Source organism: Motacilla alba, chromosome Z (genome assembly GCF_015832195.1).
Source record: "Motacilla alba alba isolate MOTALB_02 chromosome Z, Motacilla_alba_V1.0_pri, whole genome shotgun sequence".
Taxonomy (NCBI): Eukaryota; Metazoa; Chordata; class Aves; order Passeriformes; family Motacillidae; genus Motacilla; species Motacilla alba.
Window position 1 is genome coordinate 9,443,813 of NC_052046.1, and position 21,721 is coordinate 9,465,533.

The window sequence follows — 21,721 nt, forward strand, 5'->3', positions numbered from 1 at the left end:
GCGGCGGCCGGAGCCTTACGCTGGCGAACACGGCGTTGATGTAAGCTGGCGAGCCGTCTGCGTTCACCGAGGACATCAGGATGGGCCGGCAGGAGTCCGCTGCAGAGGCAAGGAGCACAGGGGGGAAACGATGGCTCGTTCTCTCCCTACAGAGAGGCGGGATGCTTTCCCTGCAACAGGGACAGCCAACATAGCTCCCTGCAGCATGGGATGGAGAGGATTGAACGGACAGGTACCACCACACCCACGGCTGTGACAGCTCAGGGCACCTTGAGCTGAGGGATGCCCAAAACCCTGTGGCCGGGGGCACAGCAGATCCACCCTCCTCATTGCTCCCTATGTGCCTCATCTGAGCTTCTTCTCTGGGGAAGTTTAGACCAGGGACATATTTATCCCAGGTGTACCTCATGCACCTCCAACGGGCTCAGAAGGAATCAGCCTAATCTGTATTTGTTATCTACTAACCAGAATACAATGCCTGGACCGTGAGCCGAACCTGCCAGTGTCATGTGCTGGGGAGGGAAGCAGCAGGAAAGCATCGTTCCCCCCATGCTGCTGTCAGGCTCTGGGTTTAGAGCAAGAGGCTGCCCAGCCCTGCCCGTGTTACCTGGCAAGATCCCTGGCTTGCGGTTCTTGGGTTGGTTTCTAGGTTTCTCTGCTTCTCTGCATGGCAGGAGCTGGAACAACTCAGAAAATCTCTGCAGGGCCTGTAGAGATGATGTGCCCAAGTCAGTCCTGCCTGTCAGCAACTCACCTTCTTGGGCCACTGCAGAGAAATGATCCCCATCTCCATCCCACTGCTGGGGAGGGGCGCAGAGAGGGCGCTGGCATCACAGATGAGCCCTCACAGCACCAGTGCGCCGTCTCCTGCTGGTACCTTGAACTCCTTCTCCAGGACCCTGTTGCAGCCTGAGGTCTCATCTTCTCGAAGGGAGTGGACGAGGCTGGCGATGCTCTCCACTGGCACCCCGGTGTTGCCGCAGAGCAAGCCTTCGAGGAGCGCCTCGTACAGGAAGCTGTACTGCTCCTGCAGGAGGACACAGGTCAGCTGCACAGTCTGGAGCCAGTCCAGGAGGAGCTCTGGAACTCCAGATCACCAGCTGTCCTCAAACTGTGCCAGAAGTGAAGCCAGGTTCATCCTTCACCTTCCTGCTGCGGATCCCTGAGGCCAGACACTTCTCATTGCAGGCAGCCCTGCTTTGGGACACAGCCAGCAACTCCAGGCACCCAGACAAGATCATCTTCCTGAGGTTTAGTGCTCCCTCTCAGACCTGACCCTGCTCTGGGCAAGGCAGCCCGGAAAACCTGCGGACCATTTAGACCCTGTACAAGAGGCTGGTTGGGCCAGCCCAACCTGGTTTTCCCTGAAGGAGCCCAGCACTAAGCAGATCACGGGGACATAGTCCCTAGGCCAGGACACTGCTGCCCAGGAGCTGCCAGGAGGGCAGGCATCCTGAAAGCCAGAGGGACAGGTGGACTCTCATTCGTTAGCCTTGCCTACAAGACAGCCCTTGTGTGGCAGGGTGACCAATACATACAAATGCTGCTGATACCTCAGAGAGTCTCAAGGAAATGCAGATTTCAACTAGCACTGGACACAGCACCGAGAAAAGATCCTTCAGTCTCCATCACAGGGTAGCCCTAGTCCCTATGGCTAGATCAGGAACAGCATGGCTAATGTGGCTTTGCACATCCCTGGGAAGAGTGGTGTTGACAGCAAAGGGTTAAAAGCAGAAGAATGGTTTTTCATTCAGGAGGAGCATGGTGGATTGTCTCAAGTGGCTTTACAGCTGGGAATACCAAGGTCTGGAAATGGCAATGTGAGAAATCCTATATATTGTGTATAAGCAGCCTACTGCTGTTTATCCTCGGTCTGCTTTGGGGAGCAGAATCCATGTAGAGGGAACGCTGGTGTTTATAGAGACCTGGAGGCCATTGCCATGAACATGATGAGCTCTCTGTTTTGGGAGAGATCAAAGACCAGAGATGACAAAGACACAGAGGAGATCACTGCCCAGCTGGTCAACTACACATGCACAGGCCATTGTTAAATGGGTGAAAAGAGCAGCCCCACTGTCCCCCGGGACGGACTGAGCCTGATGGTGCTGGTGTGTTCCCACTTGTTCCCCGTGGCATCCTCCAGCTAGGCAGGTAATGAAATAAATTTACTCTTGGCATTTCAGCCATGGTTTTGTGGTTGTTCTGGCCACCCGCCTGTGCCGACTCCCACAGGTGGGCATTGGATCTGCAGCCCGAGGTGTGGAGGCAGCAAATTCCTCACCTTGGTCTGCACCATGCTGACCCGCTGCTCCCGCAGCTGCTGCACGCAGCGAAACACATCCACCTTCCCCTCAGCCTTGCCCATCTTCAGGAGGAAGTCCAGGGCGATGAAGGTGCCTGTGCGCCCGATGCCTGCGCTGGGGACACGGGAACGCGCGGGTCAGCGCTGCCCCTGCCGCCTGTGCCCCAGCACCCAAACGCCCCCAGCGCGGCACCTGCAGTGCACCAGCACGGGGCCCGCAGGCGTTTCCAGCACCCTCTTGTTCACCACCTCCACCAAGCACAGCAGCTGGGACGGGTTTCTGGGCACCCCGTGGTCCGGCCACAGCAGGTAGTGAAACTGCTCCACGGCTCTTGGGAGAGCACAGCCTGCCTGCAAAAAGGGAGACACGGCTGGCAACAGGCAGCTGGAAGCGACCAGGAAACTTGTGTCAAGTGATTGCATGCCAACAAGGAGGCAGCAGTGGAGAAATCCACTTGAGAGGGCCACCAGCACAGAGTGCTCCCTCCAGCACCACACCATAAGGACTGCTCCACTCCAGCTCCTCAGACAGTAAAGGGCAGATTCACCCATCACACAGACACGCACTTCATTTTGTCCTCTGCTTCACCGTGAAGCAGTGAACGCAAAGCAGGAAAAGCAGCTCGTGCCCCAGAGGGAAATGATACAAATCACAGCTTAGGGTAGCTCCAGAGTCATCAAAAAGCCCTGGCTTGCCCAGAAAAGATATACCCTAAGGCTGTTACTACAGTAGTGTTAATGTAGTCATTGTTACCAGCCCGTTGTGATTTTCCCTAAACATCACATTCACTTGGCATGAACTAATGCTGCATCTTACCATCAGGTGCTCTTGGAGCTTCACATTTCAGCTCCATATTGCTCTGGCCAAGACAAGAAATGACAGGAATATGTGTAACTGCAATTTCTTTCTATTGTACCTGTTTTCCCTCCTTGCAACTCCTTGCGTTTCTGCCCTTTGTCTGATGTGTAACTTCAGCAGGAGCACACATCTTGGAAAATGACCTCATGTAGGCTATCTTAAACCATAAACGATGTGCCCAGGTTTAGGGCTGTGAGTGACCAAGGAGCTTCAGTGTGGACCTTGTGCACATTGATTCAGGTGACAGGCAGGCACCTGTCCCATCACCCGGCATGTGCAGAGATTCCATTCCATTCCATTCCATTCCATTCCATTCCATTCCCTTTATCTGCTTTTATAGCCTTTGTAATCATCTCACCCAAGCCCTCAAGAATCTACAATATTCCCACGTGCAACATCAGTCCAGACTCCTCTGGGGTGACCACTGGAGCTGATTGACTGCCTTTGCCTGGCACAGAAACCTGGGACTGATGCCCTGGCATGGATTCCATTTATAGCAACCTGCTAACATTGCACCTTTTTATGCTGGAGGCCAGGCTCCCCACAGGGTGCACATCTGACAGCTCCCACCAGCTGCTGGAACCCAAACACACCCTGCATTCCCACCTCAGCTCCATGCCTGGCTTACCTTCTGCAGGCTGAAGATGCGTTTGACAAGGCCTGTGCTGGTCCAGGTGTTGTTGAGTGTCACAGTGAAGTCACCGTAGACCTGCTCTTGCTCTGGCCAATACTGCTCACACTTGATCTGTCAACAGCAGTGAGATCTCTGGGCACAGGAAAACTCACAAGGAGAGCCTTGCAGGGGTGCAGTGTTGCTCCCTGCCCCCACTGACAGCTGCACTGGGAGCACAGCAGGCGTGGAAGCCTGGGCTCTGGCAATGCCCAAGGTGAGCACGGGCTGAGAGGTTTTCTCTACCTTGTTCTGCTCCACTAAGCCTGTCAGCATCACAATGACTGAGGTCTTCTCCTGCCAGACCATGTGCCAGAAATCCACCACTGTCCCAGCCAAGGGACCTTGGGAAGGAAGAGGAGAGCGCAATGCAAGTTTCCAAGCCATGGACACATTTTTGGACATTCCCAGGCTTTCCTCTGCCTAGACACAGAGGCACAGCCAGGGGACATCAGCACCTGAAGGGGGTGCTGGCCACATCAGCTTCATCACCATGTTAGAAATTAGGACAAGGAGAAGGGAGAGAAGATGAGCCCATGTAAGGGATTCACTGCTGCTTTAGGGGCTCCCGCATGCAGACCCTTGGGATGATTGTCAGCTGTTCCCACATTTGGGGCCCTATTTTCCAAGGAGCATTTCTGGAGCTCTGCAGAAGCCAAGAGCTTCTCATTGCACTCTGCAAAGAGCAGACAAACCCATCCAGGCTTTGCATTAGTGGGAGGAGACTGTATCTGAGTGCACTGGGCGCAGGCATGTCAGGCACTTGCAGGATTGTTCCTGTCATGCAAGCTGCCAAAGGGAACAAACCAGGCTTGTGCATGGAAGGACCATGTCCTCATACTGGGCAGTGCAGACACCAGCTCCAGCTGCTGCCAAGCTACCACTGAGACCTTCCATGCCCTGTAGCACCTGTAACAACTGTTCAGAGAGAACTGAACAACCCCAGACACCCTGGAGATACAGGGACTTGAAGTGAGCCATTCACAGCTCCCTGGCTGCTATTCCAGTTCCCCATTTCCAGATTGCTCAGGGTAGTGAATGGCATCTCCTGAGGATGAGGTTTGGGAGCACCTACCTTGAGCTGCAATGAAGAAGCGTGGACTTCGGTAGGTCTGCAGGGGAGAGATTCAAACAGCTCTGATCACATGAGTTAAATGTTTAACAGGGAATGAAATAAAGGATCCATCCCCCAGGCACCGAAGCCCAGAACTCTCAGCACAGTGTGTCCCACAGCACCTCTCCTGGCCAGCACAGACAGTGGGTACCCAGGGGCTGCAACTCAGTTCCTGTCCCTTCACATGGGTCCCATTTTTTTGAGGTGAGAGCTGCACACAAACCCAGAGTAGTCCAGGCAGCTCAGTGGGGATTCAGGGGAAGCAACACCCCAAACTTTAGGGCAGAAAGTGCCAGACCTCAGGGCCCCCCATGTGAGCAGGACTGTCCTCCTGCCAGGCACCTCTCCTACCCTTCCCAGGGTAACAATTCCTCACTACCTACATCCACATAGCTGGCATTGATGTAGCCATTCCCGCTGTCAGAGGACTGCAGCACCACACGGCAGTGATCATCTGAAAGAGAAGGGAGGTGGACTGATGCTTTAGGGCAGCAACAAAGAGACTGATTAAGGGGGAAGGCATAATTTATTAACGTCTGTAATTGTCTGTTGTCTCCTCAGCAGCACCCCAGGCCTCAGGACATGTTCAGGGTTAAAGAACAGCTGATGAGACAAAGGGTGACATGGTACAGCAGGAAGTGCAATGGAGTTTTAAGGAAGATTATGAAATGGCCAAATGTACACACCATGTGCGGCCCAGAGGAGCTTTAAAGTTTGGAAGAAATTAGGTCACTCCTTCCACTTTCCCACAAATACCTGCCTCTGGATGGGACGTGACAGTGTTCAGCAATGACTAGGCAGTGTTCATCAGGAACAGGAATATGATGTTTGATTAAGTTTGCAGGAAGATTTGAAGAGCAGAACAAGGATACTCCAACAGGATATAAAAGAGTGGGGCCAGAAATGTTTCTGGGTTTTAGTGGCCATGGAGGATGAGATGAGTAGCTCAGTATTTCTGAAGTGCTGGAGGGGCACCTACACCAGCCTAGCATCCTGTGCTACCCCAGCCAGCTCCAAGAGCCTGAGCCAGTCTCTGGAGAGCTCTGCTTACATGGGATGATGCTCTTGTAGCGGTTCTTGTTTTGATTACAGAGCTCCTTTCCAGCATTGCAGGGGTGCAACAAAGTGGAGGACAGTTGCTGCAGAGGAAGAAAACAAGCCCACTCAGCATTGGGATATATTCTGGGGCTGGCCAAGGCCAACTGCATCACATCCAGGGAAGGGCTGAGGAGTGGGCAGTGCAGCCAGGTGGGAAAGCAAAGCTAAACCAGACCTGATATTCTCTAAGAAGCCCAGCACCATGCCTGTTGACTGATTCATCATCTGTCTGTTCTGCCTCTATTTCTTCCCTCTTAAACATCTTCAGAGCCTCCAGCAGTTCCTCCACCGGGATCTGTGTGTTTGGCTTGCAGACATCTGCAGAGACCACAAGGACAGGACTTAAGTATCCAACTGGTGGTAAACTGGCCAGTCCTGGAACTCTGCAGCTGGGACTGAGATGGCATTGCAGCAGCCAGAACTTCTCCAAACCTTAGACTGTCCCTCCCCACACAGGTTCCTTCTCCTGGGAGGAGTCCCTTTCCCTGTGCCAGCCAGTTCTGATCAGGTGGTTCCTGCAAGGAACTTGTGGAACCTGCAATCATCCTGCCTGTCCAGACAAGGCACACAGGGCCCTTGCTCATACTTCACCTTTTTGACATCCTCTCAGGGGTATAGTGCTGCTGTTCTCTGAGCCTCTTGAACTGTTGCACTTTAGCCTGCAAAACAGCAAGTCAGGTGCACAGACCAGCAGAAGAGAGAGACAGAGAAGCTGTTGCCAGTCTAACCACCCTGCCTCATCTCGGGCTCCACTTGGACACTCCCTGCCACTGCAAGCTGCTGAATGCCTCACAGAGGGCAAGAGAGGTGATGCACATACTGACCTGAAGACCACAAAAAGCAGCAAAATCCCCAGTGCCAGGAATGCAACAGTCAGTGCTACTGTCATAACCACTGGCTTGCTGTACAGCAGAGACGACGGCTCCTGCCCTGCAAGCAGCACAGCCCAGGCTCAGGCTCCTGCACAGCCTGAACCAGGAATTGGGACATCCCACAGGGACATGGAGAGAAAAGCAACTTCTCTTGTCTTCCACCCCAGGCTTTGCATTAGAGAAAAGCTGAGCTGGGGCAGAAAAAGCAGGTGCTTCCTTGGTGTAATACCCTCCACTGAGAAACCTGTGTCCCTGAAGGCCCCAGACACTGCCAAGTAAGAAATCTACATTGATGGGTTGCAAATACACCAGGGGACTACTGGGACTAGGACTAAATATGTTGTGATGGCAGGGATGATGTGCAATTTCCAGCGGCCACGGGGCCCCCACCTACCCAAGAGTCCTGAGGATGTCCAAAGCCCAACTACCACAGATAGCCTCAAAATATAGAGAACTTCAATGAAGACCAAAGTATGGCAATACTCCACAACATCTGCTCTGGGCCAGCTCACATCCAGGGAAGCTGCCAGGCTGGCAAAAGGGAACAGCAGGAGAGAGGCTTGGGCACCATGAGCAAGGAGACACTTACCGACAGAGAAGCTGTAGCAGACACAGGTGAACTTCTCTGCCTGTTGGAGGAGACAGGAGGGAGAGCTCAGGCCACTCCTGCGGCGCTAGCCCGGCTGGAGGCACAGGTCCCCAGCCAGGGCCAGCGAGCGACTCGGCTGCGGCCCAGGAGCCCAGGGACAGCGCGGTGCCGAGGCACGGGCCAGGAGCGCGGCCTCCCAGGCGGCGCAGAGGCAGCGAGGGGCCCAGGCCCGGGCGGCAGCCGGGCAGCGAGCAGGAGCCCCGCGATGGGTACCTGCGGGCCGAGGCGGACGAGGCGCAGAAGGGCCGTGTAGTCCCGGCCCGGGCTGAGCGCAGCGTTGTGCCGGCCCTGCCCGCGGCTGCCGTCGCCCAGCACGAAGTCCGTGGGGGCGGTGAGGTTGAGAACAGCGGCCAGGTACACGCTGCCATTGGAGAGGCGCGGCTGCCCCGAGCAGATGCTCTCGACCAGCGAGGCGTCGCGCGTCGTGGCCACGATCAGCTGGTGCTCCCTGCGGGGCCCAGAGGCGCTGGGACGGGGCGCGGGCGCCGGGGCGAGGGAGGCGTCTGCGGGCCAGCGCCGGCGCGGGGAGAGCCACGGCGGGGCTGCAGAGGCGCGGGGCTGCGCTCACCTGGCGGCCTCAGAGCCGCGGGCGATGGGGCGCAGGGGGAGCACGGCCGTCCCTTGCGATGGGGCCACGTCGCGGGCGCTGCGGCAGCCGATGCCCTGCGGCCGCGGGGTGTCTGCAGGGGAGCAGCCGGGGAACGAGCGTCGGCAGGCCCGGGCGGGCAGCACGGACGGCCCCGGGCAGCGCAGGCTGCCGAGCGGGGCTCGTCTGCGCCCGGGCTCCTGGCGCGGCCCCCCAGCAAAGCTCACCGGAGCTGCTGTTGCTGTGAAACTCCCTGAGCAGCGCGGCCCCGGCTCCGGCAGCCGTCAGTCCCTGGATCATCACGGCGTAGCTGCTGCCGGGGCCGTGCTCCGGCAGCCGGTGCTCGGTGACGGAGCCATTGAGCCGCAGCCGCTCGCTCTCCAGCACGCTGCTGTCCCCGGCGTGCCTGGCTGTGATGCTCAGCTGCGGACAGGAGACGCAGCTGGGACGCAGCGGCTCCCGCCTGCCCGCTGGCAAGGTGCCCGCAGCTGCCGGCGTCCCTGCCAGCCTGCCCTTCCCGTGCCTGCCCCCTGTGCCTGGGCAAGGCTCCGGACAGGAACGGGCGGGAGCCTCAGCCCCATGCGGGGAGCTCACAACAGAGAAGAGGAGGGGAGGAATCTGGAGCCGACACCGAGGATGTGTGAGCAGCACCCTCTGTGAGCAAAGGCCTGAGCCTCTGAGAGGGGAAGAGGAGGCTGCTCGTTTGAAGGGCTGCAGAGAGATGCACTGAGCCCGAGGACAGGTCACTCCAGGTGTATTGCAACACCAGAGGCACTGTGGCGACATCCTCCCCCAGAGTAATCTAAACTTCTCTTTTCTCTTGTGTAAAGCTGGGCTCTGAAGGCTTTCTCAAGAGAAAAGGAGAACGACTAAAGTTTCCATGAGTAATAGAGATGAAGGGTCCCCATTTGCCCATGCATCATCTGAATTTTTCATGAGATCCCTGTCCATTCTCACTTGCTGTCTTTACAGAAATATATTCTGGGTTTATGCAAAAGTGTAGACAAATGAAAGTGGAATAAAATTATTCTTTTCAAGAGCATTCATTATTTCATGGTGTCTGGGGGCAGGGAACCAGCTGAACAGGCTCACAGCATTGTCAAGAGCTTGTCGGACAGTTTCTCCAGGACAGAGCTAAGAAACAGCTTGAAAGGTCCCTGTCATACTGTGGAGACCTGTCCTCAGAGAGGAACCTAGAGCATTCTGAGAACAATGTCACCAGCACACACACCCTGTCCCACTGCTGGAGCGCAGGGTTTTGCTGTGGAATGTGTCCCAAATCCAGAGACAGAGGAGATGCTTCTAGCCATGCACTGAGGAAAACTCAACAGAACGGCGCAGGAGAAGGGGCTTTCAGGAGGGACTTTCAGAGGATTACTCAAACCACAAGTTTTTCTGTGGCAGGAACGAGAAACAAGTACACAAGAGGCACAGGAAACCCTGGGATGCCACCCTAGAAGACACGTCACCATGTGTTGCACAACAGCCTCCAAAAGCCTGCCAAACCCAAAGCAGAGCAGACCCAGGAAGTAAGCCCAGAGGACACGGAGCCCTCACACCTTGCTGGGCATCTCCACAGCATGAAGAATGTTGAGAATGACACAGAAAATGCTTGTGCTCATCAAAGCCAGATATTTACTGGCTGGGAACTGCGGCTCATCCCAGCTGTCCCTCACCCACACCTCCCAGTGTGCCTGCAGAGAGCTGGAGGCCGGGAGGTGAGGGTCTGCCCCGGTGCCTCGGTACCTGGTATCCGATGATCTCCCCGTTGCAGGAGGGCAGCGCGCTCCACCTGAGAGAGCCCCTGTCGGCATCCAGCCACAGCTGCTGCGGTTGGTCCGGCACTGCAAGCACAGACAGTGGGGTCACACGCAGGGCCATGGGCAGGGGCTGAGGCCACAGGAGGCTGCAGCAGCTCCTGGCCAAGGGACAGGCCGCAAAGGGACTCCCTGCAAAGGGTTTGTCCCCTGCAAAGGCTGCGTGTGCTGCAGCAGTGGGAAGCACGGCAGTGTGGTGTGCAGTGGGACAATGAGAACGGGCTGTGCCCTGCTCAGGGCTCTCCCAGCCCCTTCCCCAGAGCTCCACAGGACCCAAGCAGCTCTGATCCCAGGCACATCCCTGCACAGAGCAAATGATCAGGCTGAGCTGACAGGTGAGGGGAACATCTATCCACCCTGTGACACAGCTCTGCACTGCTCCTTGTCTCTGATATTTCTGTGCACGTACCTGTTTCCCGTGTCATGAACAACCATGAGAACAGGGTTGTGTTGGGGGGCAAGTCAATGGTGACAATGTACTCAGTGAAGGGCTGCAGAGGGGAGCAGGTGAAAGTTCCCTCCTGGCCATGTAACATCTGCTCTCCGTTCACCTCCTCAGCCTCACAGGGAGGGGAGGAAGGTGCTGCCAGCCGGCACATGGCCCTCATGCCGTGGCAGGCATCAGGGAACCTGCAGGTCCATTTCAGCTGGATGCTGGTGCTGGAAATCTCAAAGGTCTTATGGTCAACCTGGAGCACTTCTGTGAAGGAAAGTTTGCCAGAAGGTCAATTTATTCCCTTCCTACCCCAGTCATGCAGGGATTCTGCAGTCAGACAACCTTGCTCATCAGCCAGCATGGTAGGAGGGAAAGGGAGAGTGAAGGTGGTCACTGCAGCCCTCTCAAAGAGGAGCAGGAGGAGTCTGGGGTCATGGTGCATTGGGAAACCGAATGTCAGCCATTGGGTGAATTTCTCCAGTGACACAACCACCCCTGTTCAGTCAAACATCAGGACATCTTGGGGAGGACAGAGGGCAGCCAGGAGAGAGTGTCTGCAGCTGGGCTGCACCACAGCTCAGAGGGAGCAGCACAGGGATGCTGCCTCCCTCAAACCCTCTGAGCTGTGTGGCTGCAGCCATCCTTTGGTGCCAGGGGAGAGCACAACAGGAGCCATTTCCTCCTGGCCTGGAAGCAGGAGCTGCTTCCACAGCTTCCATCCTCACAGTGCTGGGCCCAAGGAAAAACCCTGGCCTTCCCATGCTGCCCCCCCACAGAGATGTTCTCAGGATCTCATCCCACAGAGGATTATCCTGCTCCAAGTCCCTCCCTTACCAGTGCATTCCACACGGGACACAATGGGGACCCAGGCACCTTTGGAGTCTCTTCCATGCCAAAATTCTTTGTACACAGGTGTCCCATAAACATCATACTGGAACTGAGTCTGACACTGGACTTCAGTGAAGGGTGGCTGGAAACCTTCAGGGCAGCTCAGCATCACTTCTTCATTCTTCTTATAGTTCTCCTGGTCTGGTGCCAGCTGTAGTCTGGAGTCCCTCGAGGGCCTTTGGCACGTTTCTGTCAGAGGTGAAAGTGGGTGTTAGATGGGCTGGAGATGATGAGATGATGAAGTGGGTCTGGGTGAGTGGTGGGAGAGAAATCCCAGCAACCCCTTCAGGCAATGAAGAGAGAGGGAAGGTGACACATCCATCTGCTGGGATGTGACCTGAGGACAAGCCTTGTTGGGAAGGGCCTTTCCCAATGCCTGGAAATTGTGAAGGATCACTCATCCATGAACCTGCCCCATTCACACTTGTGTCCATGGGCACCATATTCCCTCCTCCAAAGCCCAGAGCAGGGACATTCCCAGGACACTCACCCCTGCACCAGGGGACTCCCTCCAGCCTCTCATGCAGGCCTGTCACCCAGCCCAGCTCAGGTGGCACTTGCTGGGCCATGGCACCAGCACTCCTGCTGGCATGCAGAGCCCTTCAGCCACGGCTCATCCCTGCCACAGGGATCAGCCAGGCCCTTGTTACACTCTGTATCTCCCTGTTCTCCCTCACTCGGTGCCTTGGCTGCTCTCCTCCTGCCCCACACCGCTGGGCAGGGGGACAGGGGCTGAGCAGTGCCTTGTGCATTCACATCTCCTGTTTTACCTGCCCCTGCCCCTTGTTCCTGACACAACCCTTCCTTCTTCTCATCACCTCCTCACCAAATTCACCATGCTCCAGGCTCAGTAGGCCGTAGCTGAGCAGCTGGTCCCAGCAGTTTGTCCAATGCTACAGGGGGAGGCTTTGTGGCAGTGATTCCTACAGAGAAGGATGCTGGCTTCTGGAAGGAGCCCTTGCCTGTTCAAGCCTCTGCAAGAGGGTTTGTGAGGCCTGAAGGGGTTTAAAATACAATCTGCCTTCTGCCAAAGGGGCACACAAGGGATCTCACAAGGTGCAGACCAACTTTGCCACAAAGGGAAATGCTGTGACAAGCCCCTTGTGCAGAGGCTTTGCTCTCAAACATCCCTGATGGCAGAAGACCAGAGATGCCCAGCTGAGCACCACAGCCAGCAGCTTTGTCCCTGTGCCACCCCAGCCCGGTTGGATGGAAAGGGAGAGTGAAGGTGGTCACTGCAGCCCTCTCAAAGGGGAGCAGGAGGAGTTTGGGGTCATGGTGCACTAAGAAACCGAATGTCAGCCATTGGGTGAATTTCTCCAGTGACACAACCGCCCCTGTTCAGTCAAACACCAGGACATCTTGGGGAGGACAGAGGGCAGCCAGGAGGGTGTGTCTGCAGCTGGGCTGCACCACAGCTCAGAGGGAGCAGCACAGGGATGCTGCCTCCCTCAAACCCTCTGAGCTGTGTGGCTGCAGCCATCCTTTGGTGCCAGGGGAGAGCACAACTGGAGCCATTTCCTCCTGGCCTGGAAGCAGGAGCTGCTTCCACAGCTTCCATCCTCACAGTGCTGGGCCCAAGGGAAAACCCTGGCCTTCCCCTGCTGCCCCCCCTCAGAGATGTTCTCAGGATCTCATCCCACAGAGGATTATCCTGCTCCAAGTACCTCCCTTACCAATGCATTCCACATGGGACTGAATGGCGTCCCAGGCACCCTTGGAGTCTCTTCCAAGCCAAAATTCTTTGTACACAGGTGTCCCATAAACATCATACTGGAACTGAGTCTGACACTGGACTTCAGTGAAGGGTGGCTGGAAACCCTCAGGGCAGCTCAGCATCACTTTCTCATTCTTCTTATAGTTCTCCTGGTCTGGTGCCAGCTGGAGTCTGGAGTCCCACAGGGGCCTTTGGCACCCTTCTATCAGAGGTGAAAGTGGGTGTTAGATGGGCTGGAGATGAGATGATGCAGTGGGTCTGGGTGAGTGGTGGGAGAGAAATCCCAGCAACCCCTCCAGGCAATGAAGGGACAGGGAAGGTGACACATCCATCTGCTGGGATGTGACCTAAGGACAAGCCTTGTTGGGAAGGGCCTTTCTCAATGCCTGGAAATTGTGAAGGATCACTCACCCATGAACCTGCCCCATTCACACTTGTGTCCATGGGCACCATATTCCCTCCTCCAAAGCTCAGAGCAGGGACATTCCCAGGACACTCACCCCTGCACCAGGGGACTCCCTCCAGCCTCTCATGCAGGCCTGTCACCCAGCCCAGCTCAGGTGGCACTTGCTGGGCCATGGCACCAGCACTCCTGCTGGCATGCAGAGCCCTTCAGCCACGGCTCATCCCTGCCACAGGGATCAGCCAGGCCCTTGTTACACTCTGTATCTCCCTGTTCTCCCTCACTCGGTGCCTTGGCTGCTCTCCTCCTGCCCCACACCGCTGGGCAGGGGGACAGGGGCTGAGCAGTGCCTTGTGCATTCACATCTCCTGTTTTACCTGCCCCTGCCCCTTGTTCCTGACACAACCCTTCCTTCTTCTCATCACCTCCTCACCAAATTCACCATGCTCCAGGCTCAGTAGGCCGTAGCTGAGCAGCTGGTCCCAGCAGTTTGTCCAATGCTACAGGGGGAGTCTTTGTGGCAGTGATTCCTACAGAGAAGGATGCTGGCTTCTGGAAGGAGCCCTTGCCTGTTCAAGCCTCTGCAAGAGGGTTTGTGAGGCCTGAAGGGGTTTAAAATACAATCTGCCTTCTGCCAAAGGGGCACACAAGGGATCTCACAAGGTGCAGACCAACTTTGCCACAAAGGGAAATGCTGTGACAAGCCCCTTGTGCAGAGGCTTTGCTCTCAAACATCCCTGATGGCAGAAGACCAGAGATGCCCAGCTGAGCACCACAGCCAGCAGCTTTGTCCCTGTGCCACCCCAGCCCGGTTGGATGGAAAGGGAGAGTGAAGGTGGTCACTGCAGCCCTCTCAAAGGGGAGCAGGAGGAGTTTGGGGTCATGGTGCACTGGGAAACCGAATGTCAGCCACTGGGTGAATTTCTCCAGTGACACAACTGCCCCTGTTCAGTCAAACATCAGGACATCTTGGGGAGGACAGAGGGCTGCCAGGAGGGTGTGTCTGCAGCTGGGCTGCACCACAGCTCAGAGGGAGCAGCACAGGGATGCTGCCTCCCTCAAACCCTCTGAGCTGTGTGGCTGCAGCCATCCTTTGGTGCCAGGGGAGAGCACAACTGGAGCCATTTCCTCCTGGCCTGGAAGCAGGAGCTGCTTCCACAGCTTCCATCCTCACAGTGCTGGGCCCAAGGAAAAACCCTGGCCTTCCCCTGCTGCCCCCCCTCAGAGATGTTCTCAGGATCTCCCCCCGCAGAGGATTATCCTGCTCCAAGTCCCTCCCTTACCAATGCATACCACACTGGACACAATGGGGACCCAGGCATCTCTGGAGGCTCTTCCAAGCCAAAATTCTTCATACACACGTGTCCCATAAACATCATACTGGAACTGAGTCTGACACTGGACTTCAGTGAAGGGTGGCTGGAAACCCTCAGGGCAGCTCAGCATCACTTTCTCATTCTTCTTATAGTTCTCCTGGTCTGGTGCCAGCTGGAGTCTGGAGTCCCACAGGGGCCTTTGGCACATTTCTGTCAGAGGTGAAAGTTTTTTAGGTGGTGGTGATGAAATGGGTCTGGGTGAGTGGTGGGAGAGAAATCCCAGCAACCCCTCCAGACAATGAAGGGAGAGGGAAGGTGACACATCCATCTGCTGGGATGTGTCCTGAGGACAAGCCTTGTTGGGAAGGGCCTTTCCTTGTGCTTTTAAAATGTGAAGGATCACTCATCCATGAACCTGCCCCTATCTACCCACTTCTCTCTGTGAACACTCCTATCTACCTCCCACAGCCCCAAGCAGGGAGATTCCCATCCTATCTCTCCCTGTGCATCTCTCCTGAGCACTGCCATGTACTGCCATGCCCCACTGAGCACAGCTGTGTCTCTGCCAGGGACAGCTCTGCATCTCCATCTCCTGATGGATGGCATTGCTCCTCCCCCAGGTGCATCCAATACAGCCTCCTGTCCCAGTGCCAAGGGCTGAGCATCCTCAGGGCTCCCTTCATTCCCCTCTGCTCCAACCCCTGCAGGATCAGGAGATGTCCCCCAGGTCCCTTATCCATGGGCCAGCAGGGGAACAAGCAAACCTGTGCATTCCAGGGTGGCCCCTGGAGGCACACAAAGCTCCTGTAACTTCCATGGGCACCTGGGGGGCAGCCTTGGATCCTGCCCCTGGCCTGGGCACCCGGCTGGGAGCCCCAGACTTGTCCTGCTCAGGCAGCACTGCAGGGGATTTCAGCTTGCCCAGCTGGTTCTGCCTGGTCTGTTGTCTCCTGGCTGCGCTGTCCTCTCCAGCAGTTTGCACAGGCAACACAGCCCCAGGCAGGGGGAGGGCAGAGGGGAGACCCAGGAGAGCTGCTGCAGCCTCACTTACCCATACACAGGACAGCCTCCTCAATGCGCGTCCAGGCACCTGCGCTGCTCCTGCCCCACCAGGCATCCACATAGACTGGCTTTCCAGAACTCACTCCCTGAATTCCCTTTGTACATTTGACCTCAGGGAAGGAGGGCTCAAGGCCTTCGGGGCAGGTCAGTGTCAGTTCTCTATTCTGTGGGTATTCAGTTTTGTCCTCCAAAAACTGAAGTCTTGCATCCCACTGAGGTTTTGGGCATTTTGCTGTCAGGGAGAAAGTGTGAGAGTCTTTCTCAGCAAGGAAATGCTCAGGCAGAAGAGGGACCAAGGCTTTTCCATGATGAGCTGTGGTTAATGACAGCATTCAACACCATGAGGAAACCCAAGGACCCTCAAGAGCAGAAAAAGAGCATGTGCCTGGGCAAGGAGGTGATACAGGACACTGGGAGAGAGGTGAAAATTGAGGATCAGGATCCCCTCTGACTTCCCTGTGACATACAACTCAGGAATAGACTGGCAGATGCAGGGATGGAGAAAACCTGTCCCACGCTGAAGGCTTCTAACCCTCTCCACCTTGGAGACTGCTCCCAACTGGGACCTGACTCTGAGCTGTGCCCAAGGTGTCTCACAGACACAGCAGGATGTCCAGGTCCCCTCCACAGTGCAGAGTGCACATGGCAGGGGAGACCTACTGCTTCCCAACTTACCCGTGGTGCAGATCAGCTTCTGTGCCAGCCTCTGCCATTTTCCCGAAATGTCCAACACCTCCCAAACACCCTTCCAGTTTGCACATCTGATCATAGCAAGGGGAGGAGCGTCGTTCACAAAGCAGCTCAGTGACACCTCTTCAGTGACCCAGTAAAATCTCTGGTCTGGGTTAAACTGGAGCTGTGAGTCCCACTGGGGCTGTGGGCATCTCTCTGCACAGAGGAGAGGATAAGGAGCTCATGTAAGCAGGATGGGAAGTGGTCTGCTGGGATATCGCTCGCTCTGATTTGGACAGGGCCCATCTCCTTTGGTCACCACATTCAACTGGTGATCCCTCTCTTGCAGCCGAGAACAGAGTTCTTGGTGGCAGCAGACCACCCCAAGAGCAGTGCCATCCATGCCTACTAGAGTCTTGCAGGCTTCCCAACTCAGGCTCCATTTGGAAAAGGCTGGGCAGGGACTGAATTCCTTCCCAGGCTTCACACAGAGTTCCATCTGCTCCCACCACCTTGGCCATACACCCAGCCATTGTTGGAAGGCTCAATGTGGCCCCCAGTGCAGGGAGCCTTGTTCCTGCCTTTGAACCCCTCCCAGGAGCACAGACCCCCCAGCAGGTGCCTACAGCAAGGTGCTGAGACAAAAAGAGCCTTGTCAGTGCCAGGCCATGGGGGAAAGCCAGGGCATCCAGGCCTGCCATTCCTGCACTGGCATCTGCATGAGCAGGTCACAGAGGGTCTGCCACCAGCTCAGGACCCTGGGTCAGGCTGGTGCAGGGCTGTGCTTACCCTTGCAGGTGGCAGTCTCATTCCACAGGATCTCGTCCCCTCGGGAAATGCATTGAATCTCTGCGACAGATGGGACAAACTTTCCAGGAATCTTCCCAGCACAGCTGAGCTGCACCACTTCGTTCAAGGCATAGTCGCTCTTCCTCGGAGCAAACCGCAGTTTGGAGTCCCAGTTGGAGGGGAGTTTACATTTTCCTGTGTGCAAAGGCCAGGAGGCAGAGCCTGAGGGTCACCGGGCTCCAGCAGCATCCATGAGGATGAGGGAGCTGCATCTGGAGGGGTGCCAATCCCTCTCTCTTCAGAGGGGTGGCAGAGATGGCACCTCCCAGGATGAGCCCCATCCCCCAGATGCTTGATCCCTCCCCACACCCTGAGGGGCAGTGCAGGAGGGTTATCCACAAGGTTATCCTGCCCACCTGCTGCTGTGGAGACACCCCAGCCAGGGGGGTCCAGCAGCCTGGGGGATGCTGCTCTCTCCCACAAATGCAGGGGCTGTGGGAGTGCACCAGACTCTGCTGGACTCTGCTCACACCCACAGGCCCACTTGTTTGCAGCAAAATCCCATTCAAGTTGCCACTTTGCTTTTGGTCTGGATGTTACACTTGTTATTTCCTCTGCTCTGTCTCTCTCACAATTATCTGCTGGCTCCTAGGAGCAGCTCCCTCCTGTTCCATATCCCTGCCATCCTCACCCAAGTGACACCCCCTCATCTGAGTGGGGTGAAGGGGCTTAACAGCATGTAGGTATTTCAACAGCTGCACATTTGGTTGTGTTTTGCAACTTGTAGATTGGGCAATTGATTGAAGTAAATCTTCATTTTTTTTCATTAAATTCTAGACAGGAGTGCTGCTGCCTCTCTGCATGGATCTGCATTTGGGTCTCTATCTGACCAGACCCCACTTCTCACATAACAATTGTAACTCTCTGTGAGTGTTCCTCTACCATATCAATTTAGCTGTAGCTACCCAGTCTTTGTCCAGTGTTAGCAGGGTGCAGTCAGGCAGGCACAGAGAGTTTGCAGTGCTTCCTACAACACCCAAGTGGCTTCAGGACTCCCCAGGAAAGCAGGAGAGCTCTGCAGACCTCATGCAGTAGCGAACCACAATAGCTGCACCTCCCCAGACAGAATGAAACCCCTGACAAATAAGTGGGAAAAAAAAAATATCCCCAGACTGGCAAACTGAGCATCAAGTAATTTAGTCAGGTGAGAGCTACTCATGAAAGCATTTCCCATGTTTTAATTTGCATTTCAGGGCCCTGAATTGTGCCTCTAGGAAGATTCTTCACTGATGGGTTTTCTTTGATCCTAGAGGTGCCACAGAACTGTGAAGAAAGTTGCTTGAAAAGAGCCATGTGAGGCTTGGCCTGATGCAAGAAGCAGTTTGAGGGCATGGAAACTCTGCAGTGGAGGCAGCCTTAGGAGCTGAAGGGGCTGTGACTGCTCACGAGCATGGCTGGTCTCTCCCACATGGCCCCACTCTTGACTTCAGTGTGAGGGGGCCTCACCATTTTTCCTTTGTAACTGTTCCACGCCTACTGGTAGCTGTGACAGCTTCCTCAGCACCCAAAACCTACTGGCAGCACCACACATGGCTAGCTGCTGGGCAGGAAACCAGGAGGAAAAGAGAAATTCTCCTTTGCAGGCACTCTGCTGACACAGGTGCAGATTTCAAGAGGTATCTGGGACAGTGTCTTTCCACAAACATGGATGCTGTGCTGGCAAGGGTGAATGCAGGTGCACAACAGAGTTCTGCTTTGCTTGCAGCTCTCCCTGAGTCTTTTCATAGAGCAAAGCTCTTACTGCTGAAGTAACTGTGAATGAATCTCTCTAGACTTGCCAGGCTTCCTTTGCAGTGGCCACGGGTAAGGTGAAAAAGCCACACCTCATGGTTGCTGCTTTAGAGGTGTAATATAAAGCAGACTTACTTTAGCAAAAATGAGAACTAGTCTTTGTTTAAAGTTTGTACTTTTTCCTTCTACTAAAAGGTGCTACTTCTGAACAACTGAAATGAGGCTAATTGAGCGTTATGCTAAATATTGTTTACAGGCACTTATGACTCATTTAGTTTTTCATAAAAGCATAGAAGGGCTTGGGCCAGAAGGTTCCCAAGGAAGATCACTTAGTTCCAGCCCTCCTCTCATGCACAGGGACACCTTCCACTACACCAGGTTGTCCAAAGCCATCCACAGTCTAGCCTGGAACACTTTCAGGGATGGAGCAATCACAGCTTCACTGGGCATCCTGTGCCAGTGGATATCAAAATACTGACTGCAACACTTTGAGTGTTGCAGCTAACTCCTCCCCCATGGAGTGGTCCATCCATCAAATCCACACCTTCCCAGTTTGAAGACAAGGGTGTCATGAAGGACAGTGTCAAATGCCTTGCACAAGTCCAGGTGGATGATGTCAATCACTCCTCCCTTATCCACAAATGCTGTCACTTCACCATAGAAGGCCAACAAATTACTCAGATATTATTTGATCTTTTGAAGCCATCACAAATGACTTCCATGTGCCTCAGAATAATTTCCAGCAGGAACTGCTCCATTATCTTGCCCAGCACCAAAGGGAGACTGACTGGCCTGTAGTTCCCTGGGTCTCCCTCATTTCCCCTTTCTGAAAAGGGGCTGTGCTTCTCCTTTTACCATCCATGGGAGCTTTACTGGAAGTTGCCAGCTACAACTTCTCAGCTGTGATGGATAGTGTCTTTGCCACTTCCTCCACCCTCAGGACCCACACATGCATCTGATCAGGTGGATTAGTGCCCCTTCACGTGCCTCAGATGGTCTCAAACCTGGTCTTTTCCTACAGCAGGATGGTCTTCATTATGCCAGCCCCTTCTTTTGCCCCCTGCAACTCAGTTTACTTTTCCTTGGTTATGGGCACAAGAAAACACCTTACAAGGTGCTGTGTAAGACTCCTGGGCTGGTGTGAAGGGATTGCACAAACTGAGCTGGCATAACAGCCACACATTTCTGACTAGGTGTCCACCTTCACCAGGACTCCGGCTGATCATTTTTCTTAGATCTGGGCACTTATCAGACTTAATCCTTTGCAGGGACATTAGCCTCTTCTCTGTTGTCTTTGTTTCAGATAAAAAGGCCTCCACAGACGTGCAGACTTGATCCAGGGTTTCCTCAGTGTTCCTGTCAGTGCCTGCTGAGCTGGAATGGTGGGATGCTGCTGGGGTGCAGTGCACAATCCAGCACAGCCTCAGGCAAGGGTAGGCATGTGAAATGTGCTTCTGCAAAGACCACATGTGTGCCAGCAGTGTGTCTGCCCTTTGGACACAAAGACTACACAGGAGAGCACTCCTGCAGGCAAACCATCTTGCTTCCTCCTTGCTTCTTCTCAGCCCACAGGGCCCCTTGCAAGCACCAGGGGGATTCTCTGTGACTCATCCTTTGCTTCCCAAGCTCTCTCAGCTGTGTTTGATGCCATGTGCTTGCTGAAAGAAGCTAAGAAAAGCAACCACTGTTTCCACAGAGAAAACCACTGTTTTTCCAGTTGCATTAGAGAGTTGCACTGTAAGCCTCTGAGAACAAAACATGGGTCTTACAGCATCTCTCTGAATTTGGGAATGGAGGTGGTCATTTGGCCCCACTTTTTAAATTCCTCCCGGGCTCCCCTGTGCCCTTTGACCTGCCAGATGTGCTCCTGTTGTGCTCGGGGGCAGCCAGAGGCTGATACAGCACCCAGATCCAAGCTGGGCATGGACCATGCTGAGTAGAGCCCAGGGGCTGGCTGGGAGAGATCAGAAAAGGCAGGCAGAGCCCACAGCTCATTCCCATACTCCAAGAATCCAGTGACTGGAGAGTACCACTCTGTATGGTGGAATGCACCAGCCTCAGAAATTATCCTGGGAGTTAACAGTGTCTAACAGAGGGATGGGTATGGCAAAAAAAAAACTTGCTTGCCTTGCGAGGGGCAGTGTACACCAGCAGGGCAGCCTGAGGGACTGCCAAAGCCTATTTACCTCGTGCACACAAAGCAGCCTGCCAGCAGTGCCCAAACATCACAGCCCCCAGCCCCTCCAGGGCTTGCCTCCTGCCCACATTCCTACTGCTGCAGAGGAGCTGAACACCCTGTCACAGCACTGACCCCATCTGCACCCAGGCATATACAGCTGCTCAGAGTCCCTCCTTGTGGCATTTCTGATGATTGTTTGAGGGTAAAGCCTAGAAAGCTCAGCTTCCCTGCAGAATGGGGAAGAGAAGACACTTTCAGTCCGTGCCTGCTTTCGTCTCAAGGACATTGTTGGTTACAATCCAGCTCGGCCTCACATCTCCAATAACTCCAAGCCTGTTAGGCATGCAATTATCACCTGAGGCTCATTGGGAGAAACCAATCCATGGCTGCTGGGTGCACTCAGGATGCACAGGCTGAGAGGGACACCTCTGTCCTCATGCTCCTTACCCTCCTTTCCAAATACTTCCATAAAAATTGCTGTGGGAAATTGGCACCTTGGAG

General features: G+C 55.0%; 1 protein-coding gene across 5 annotated transcripts in view; it reads right to left on the reverse strand.

Moving 5' to 3' along the window:
* Positions 1–21,721, reverse strand: part of LOC119695597 (receptor-type tyrosine-protein phosphatase T-like) — a 55,289-nt gene that overhangs the window by 3,629 nt on the left and 29,939 nt on the right. For 2 of the 5 annotated variants that reach the window (XM_038124440.1, XM_038124439.1), the window contains exons 2-24: positions 17,251–17,445; positions 16,465–16,677; positions 15,779–16,021; positions 11,238–11,480; positions 10,377–10,667; positions 9,897–9,994; positions 8,378–8,573; positions 8,133–8,244; positions 7,778–8,012; positions 7,505–7,544; positions 6,868–6,973; positions 6,635–6,702; positions 6,219–6,361; positions 5,997–6,084; positions 5,329–5,399; positions 4,907–4,943; positions 4,078–4,175; positions 3,790–3,906; positions 2,496–2,653; positions 2,282–2,417; positions 878–1,027; positions 608–707; positions 20–99 (exon numbers count right to left, since the gene is read on the reverse strand). In XM_038124440.1, coding sequence (XP_037980368.1) covers positions 20–99; positions 608–707; positions 878–1,027; positions 2,282–2,417; positions 2,496–2,653; positions 3,790–3,906; positions 4,078–4,175; positions 4,907–4,943; positions 5,329–5,399; positions 5,997–6,084; positions 6,219–6,361; positions 6,635–6,702; positions 6,868–6,973; positions 7,505–7,544; positions 7,778–8,012; positions 8,133–8,244; positions 8,378–8,573; positions 9,897–9,994; positions 10,377–10,667; positions 11,238–11,480; positions 15,779–16,021; positions 16,465–16,677; positions 17,251–17,445 — 3,218 coding nt within the window. Of the gene's footprint in view, positions 1–19; positions 100–607; positions 708–877; positions 1,028–2,281; positions 2,418–2,495; positions 2,654–3,789; positions 3,907–4,077; positions 4,176–4,906; positions 4,944–5,328; positions 5,400–5,996; positions 6,085–6,218; positions 6,362–6,634; positions 6,703–6,867; positions 6,974–7,504; positions 7,545–7,777; positions 8,013–8,132; positions 8,245–8,377; positions 8,574–9,896; positions 9,995–10,376; positions 10,668–11,237; positions 11,481–12,967; positions 13,647–15,778; positions 16,022–16,464; positions 16,678–17,250; positions 17,446–21,721 lie in introns of those variants that run through there. The other 3 variants (XM_038124438.1, XM_038124441.1, XM_038124442.1) reach the window with 3 other exon arrangements.